Genomic DNA, 6,128 nt, shown 5'->3' on the forward strand with positions numbered 1-6,128 from the left:
ACGGTTTGCTAGTGCTGCTTAAGGAGAATCACCACCAGCCACTTTCTGTGAGGTCCTGTGAATTGTTGGGTTTGTGTGTCAACACGCTAGCAGAAGTAATACTGGCCTGAGCATCAAAAGAGCCCCGTGTTCTATACATCTGTGTCTCTTTTGCTGTCTCGCATTTAGGTAGACATCGTTACCATCTTTCTAAATTCCAAGTATATGCATTAATACACTGTATTGGTGTTTTTCTTTCTGACTTACTTCACTTTGTATAATAGGCTGCAGTTTCATCCACCTCATTAGAACTGATTCAAATGCATTCTTTTTAATAGCTGAGTAATATTCCATCGTGTCTATATAGCACAACTTTCTTATCCATTTGTCTGCCGATGGACATCAATGGCAAAAACCACTCTAATATTGTAAAGTAATTAGCCTCCAATTAAAATAAATTAATTTTAAAAAAAGAGCCCCGTGTGTGAGCCTTTGTTCTGTTAGCTTTTGCCAGGAGCCCTGTCACTGCGTCCCACTGCCCTGAGGAAGCCAAGTGTCTGTCTCCATGCAGATAGATGTGTCTATCTACCTCTCTCTGCTCTCTCTCCAGAAACAGGCTTCGCAGTCACTGCCATCTCCCGCACGCCAGGGGTGACCTACAACGACTCCTTCGACCTGCAGTGCATCATCAAACCCCATTATCTCTCCCGGGTCCCTGTGTCAGTGACGTGGCGGTTCCAGCCGGTGGGCACCATCGAGTTCCACGGTCTGGTGACCTTCACCCGGGATGGAGGAGTCCAGTGGGGGGACAGGTCTTCCAGCTTCCGGACCCGGACGGCCATCGAGAAGGCGGAATCCAGCAACAACGTCCGGCTGAGCATCAGCCGAGCCAGTGACACGGAGGCGGGCAAGTACCAGTGTGTGGCGGAGCTGTGGCGGAGGAACTACAACAACAGTTGGATGCGACTGGCCGAGAGGACCTCCAACCTGCTAGAGATCCGGGTGCTGCAGCCAGGTGAGAGTCCCGGGTGGGTCGCAGTTAAGTTGCCAACATCAGGACACTTCCTCCTAAATAAGTTCAGTGTGGGTCTCTGAAGATCAGGACTGGGTCCCACCCAACCACAATAGCGGCCTTCCCGGGTGGTTCAGTGGTAAAGAATCTGGCTGCCAATGTAGGAGACGTGGGTTTGATCCCTGGGTCAGGAATATCCCTTGGAGCAGGAAATGGCAACCCACTCCAGTGTCCTTGCCCAGAGAATTCCATGGGGTAGTGAAGAGCCAGACATGACTGAGTGCACACACACTCTAGAACCACAACAGCATTGTCAGACTCTGGGAATTTCACACGATTATAGGACAGTATTAGCATTTTGCCAGTTGTCCTGAAAATGCCCCTTATGTTTTCTCCTTCCAAACCCGCATTGAGTCACGGGTCACAATCGTATTTAGGTGTCATGTCTCTTTAGATTCCTTTAATCCAGAACACTTCCCCAGTCGCTTCTATGAGTATGTGTTTGTGTGTAAGTGTGAAGATGTTGATATCCGTGAGGTATGCAGGCCAACCTGATTGTTTTGTGGAAAGCTCTGTCTCTTAATGTCATCTTCTATGATCCTTGCAACAAGGATGTGAACAAGGTACCCAGCGTCCCCTGTTTGCAGACAGGAACCTCAGATGCGAAAGGGAGAATACAGGCTCTTACTGAATGTTTGCTTTGCCCTGGGTGCTTGGGATTATTTTATGAAAATTTCACAACAACCCCAGGAAAGGTCAAGTGATCAGCCCAGGGTCATGTAGCTGGTGAATGGAGCCATGTTTGAATCGTTTCCCCCACACTGTTTGCCTGACCCAGGCCCTGCCCTCCTGCTCTGGATTTGAGCACTTGAGAGCTCCCCTCTTCCGGGCAGGTGGAATCTCTCTTGCATCAGGTCGTAAGGACACACTCATTTGGGGAGCCTTAGTCAGGGGGCAGTGTGCAAACACTCTCACCTTAATCAGGCCCTTCCTCTAATGAGAGGGTAAGTTTGTGCTGCTCTTATGGTTTTCTCTGTGTCTGTACCTGTCTCCATTTAGGTTGGTGGCAGGCAGAGGGTGGAGCCTGGCCCTGAGCAGGAGAGCACCAGCAGCCATACAGTGAAGGGTGGGGTCTTTGCAGAGACTTTGCAGAGATGCCTCACTGACTTTGCAAAGATGGTTTGAACACCTTGAAAAAGGGTGTTTCTGATTGCTCACAGCCATGGTGTGTGCCCAAACCAGGTCTGCTCCACCACTGCAAATGATCACAGTGTTTGTTATTTTCAGCAACGCGAGGTTACAAAGTGGCAACATCTGGGCTTATCCTTCACCTCTTCTAGCCCCATAGCAGGGTCCTGTTTGGAATGAATGACTTGGGTAAGTGATGGGATGGTTCCCTGGCCAATTAGAGCTGAAACTTGGACAACAAGATGCCAGGGAAGAGGCTGTTCTGCTGAAGTGGATTTGCAGGTTAATGGGGGGTTAAGCAGAGACCCTGTTTTGTGTGAACCCTTGTTGGTGAGGGACCCGGTTGTCTGCCTCTCTGAGTAATTGCATCCTTTGTGGTCTCTGTCCTCACGGTCAGACTGTGAACCCCCTCGGTGTCCATCACGTGGTTCCAGCTACAGAAGGCAGAGGAAGTGCTGACCCTAGGACCTTGACTGGTGCTGCCTTTTCAAATAAATTCCTAATATTTGCTTGTTTGTCTTACTGCTTAGAAGCTAAGGCGGAAGTACTTAAGGAAAGAAAAAAGAATTCGTTCATTGAAGATTCAGTTATTTGGATTTGGATTAATTCTGGTGCTACTAAAGGGGAAGTAGGGTGATAAGAATCCACCTGGGATGCAGGAGAAGTGGGTTGGATCCTTGGGTTGGGAAGATACCCTGGAGAAGGAAATGGCAACCCACTCCAGTATTCTTGCCTGGGAAATCCCATGGACAGAGGAGCCTGGTGGGCTAGAGTCCCTGGGGTCGCAGAGTCAGACATGGCTTAGCAACTGAAACAATAACAGCTAAAGGGGAAAGGGGACAGAAATGTACTAAATAGCTCTTGGGTGCCAGGCTTTGTGCTTAGTACCTCTGTTTTCTTTTCATATTCATCCAGCAATGAAATAATACAGATGTCTTTATGCCCATTTTGCTAATGAGGAAACCCAGGCTCCCAGTGTTTAGGAGCCTTGATAGGGACAGTTTGCTTGTCAGATGGAAAACAGATTGGAACAAGGAGCCTAGGTTGCTCTGATATCCACGTATCTCCATTTTGCATTATATCATTTTATTGCCCCCTGAAGAGTTAGAGGACCCAGGATCTGCTCTGAGGGCCATATGTTCAACTCTCACATGGCTTACACTGAGTCAGTTTGTGATTTCACCATGAAGCAAGAACAAGCAGCGACTGGCGTGGGGGACTTGGGAGCAAGTGCCCGGGTGCTTGGCCTCTGCTCAGAGGTGCATGGTAATGCACTTGGCTGGCCCTCTGGGGGCCGCAGAGAGCAAGGTGGGAGCTGAGGCTGAGCATGCGCAGCTCCCGGGTGGGACTACGGCACCAGAGAGAGTGCATCCCCCTTAAGTGTTCTGATCGCTCCTTATCAAATATTTATGCACTTAGCACTTCATATTTTCCAAAGGCTTTGTGTTCATTTTTACTCTTTTGCTCACACACCCTGGTTGTTACTAGAGCTTTTATTTGGGCAAAGTAGAAGTGGAGAAATGCCAGAGGGCTGACCACGTGCCGGAGCATGTATTGGACACTTGGTGTAGATGGCCCTCAGTCACCTTTCCTGCAGCCTTGAGAAGAAAGTACTGCTTGCTCATTTTATAAATGGAATATCTGAGGCTCTGAGAGATCAGGACTTGCCAGAGTCCAAAAACAGTGGGAAATAGGGGTGGGAATCCAGGTATGAACTTCATTCAAAAGCAGTTGGGGTGGATGAAAGGGAGACTTTGGCCTTTTTTAGACCATATCAGAAATTATCTTTCTTGGACTTCCCTGGTGGTCCAGAGGTTAAGACTCTGTGCTTCTACTGCAGAGGACACAGGTTGCATTCCTGATCCTACATGCTGCGTAGCACCCGCGCCCCCCCCCGCCCCTCCCCCACATCCTTTCTGCATTCAGTTAATCTCATTTACAGAAGCAGTTTCTCTTTGTAGAGTGCTGTGTGGAGGTATTTCAGCACCGGTGGCGGAAGCAGTAACTGCAGTAGTGATATCGGCTGATCTCCATTGAGCATTTCTGGCGTGCCCATCACCACCCTGAATGCTTTATACACAATAACGCTCTTCATTCTTAGTCCATGCAGTTCCACGAGGGGGTGCTGGGTTCACCCACTTTATAGGTGAGGACACTGACACAGAGGATAAATAAATTACCCAGCAATCCATAAGGGGCAGAGGCAAGATTCAAATCCAGACAGGCAGTCTGGCTCCAGAGTCCAGGCTCTTAATTTTATTTTATTATGGTATTTTTCACCCCCTCTCAGGAATCTTCTTTGGTAACATATACTTTGATTTAATCCACCCTCTCTCTTAGGTTTACCATCCCTGAACCCCTTTAACAGATTCTCAAATTTGTTTTCTTAAATTGGAATCACAAAGTCCCTGTAGAGGTTCCTCCAGACACAGTTTGCTAATGGTGAAGGAGTTTAAATTGTGCCTCCTTGAACACCTCTATTTCGTCTCACTTCTGCCACCAGATGGCTCTAAGGCTTGGGGACACCAGAGCTCATTCCAGCGCTGGCTTCTCTTCTTTTTACTCTTCTTCCACATCTTGCCTCTCAAACCATGGATCCTTAACCCTGCTCTGGTGTTTTCCACAGGAACATCATCGCCCCACTGCCCGGCCTTTTAGAAGATGCTTTTGTTGAGTATGCGTGTTCGAACAGCATGCAGTAGAAACTCAGGGGCTGTTGGCTCGCTCGTGGCGGTCCTTGTATCAGCCCTCTACAGCCGGTGTCATCTGCTCCCAGGAAGACTGTGTGCTTTGTGCCCTAGACCAGTCCTTGTCAGAGCCACCGACTGACCTGGCCACACCACGGCTCTTTGTTTCTTTGAAATCCCTTCCGTGAGTCCAGGGCCTGTGACAGTGGCTCTCCCTGTCACAGTCTAGTGATAAACATGTTGTGGATCCAATTATTGACCATTCTGGATGCACGCTTCATGTTCCGAACACACATCCATAAGGAAATCTTCAAGGAATACCATCACCCTTCCTGTCTTATTGATTTAGCTTAGCCTTTACTACCATTGAAGGCAGAGTGTGACACTACCAGGGGCATTTAAGCAGGACTTTTAAGCTAGTTCAGCATATTTGATTCTTAGCTCTTAATCACTTATTTTTCCTTTTAATTTTGAAGCATTGCTTTGCTTCCTTCTAATTTTCTTTAGCATCCCAAACACCCTCCAATTACATATCCCTAAATACAGAAGCAATAAGGGAAATGTCAGCACTCATTTTCCAAATATTTACAACCGTATCTTGGTCTGGCTATTAAATATTGCACATTAAAATTGACAAAGCAATAAACAAGCTTCTAGGAGGACAGCCTCTGGTGTAGAAAGCCGACTTGTCAGTGGGTATATTCTGCGGGGATTTTGCTGATGGGCAGTTGGGATGAATATTTAATACCCTCTGGATGCTGCCAAATCCGTTTTCTCCAATTTCTTATTGCTGACCTGGCAGGTTGGGTGAGCTCAGGGCTCTTTTCTTTGACTTCCGTGAGTCCGGGGCCTGTGACAGTGGCTCTCCCTGTCACAGTCTAGTAGATGACAGGCTGTCCTGTCCTTCAGAGGGGTTGGCCCCTCCTTTCTTTCAGGAGGACCTGAGGTTCTCTTTCCATCTCGTGTGCCTGTGGCTTCTGCCCAGTGGGGGTTGAGAGAGGGAGTGAGCATGAGAGCAAGAGCCCTGGAGGAGCCCCCGGCCCTCCCCCTGTGCCTCGGGCCTTGTTGTCATGGTTACACCAGGTGCACCTGTTTGGAGTCAGTGAGCAAGGGTCAGTGCTCTGTCTGCAGACAGGTAAGGCAGACAGGGCGTGTCTGGGTTACCCTAATTAGCTGTTTCTACGTCCTGACTTTTGCTGGTTTCTCCTTGCCCCTCCCTCCCAGTGCCTTCTACGAGCACGTTTGAGCACCTGCTGTGTGCC

General features: G+C 48.6%; 1 protein-coding gene across 2 annotated transcripts in view; it reads left to right on the forward strand.

Annotated features, from left to right (window-relative positions):
* Nucleotides 1-6,128, forward strand: part of IGSF3 (immunoglobulin superfamily, member 3) — a 129,881-nt gene that overhangs the window by 83,905 nt on the left and 39,848 nt on the right. For both annotated transcript variants that reach the window (XM_010830723.1, XM_010830724.1), the window contains one exon: nucleotides 590-994. In XM_010830723.1, the coding sequence (XP_010829025.1) occupies nucleotides 590-994 (405 nt within the window). The remainder of the gene's footprint in view (nucleotides 1-589; nucleotides 995-6,128) is intronic.

The sequence above is a fragment of the Bison bison genome, unplaced genomic scaffold (genome assembly GCF_000754665.1).
Source record: "Bison bison bison isolate TAMUID 2011002044 unplaced genomic scaffold, Bison_UMD1.0 scf7180017864519, whole genome shotgun sequence".
Taxonomy (NCBI): Eukaryota; Metazoa; Chordata; class Mammalia; order Artiodactyla; family Bovidae; genus Bison; species Bison bison.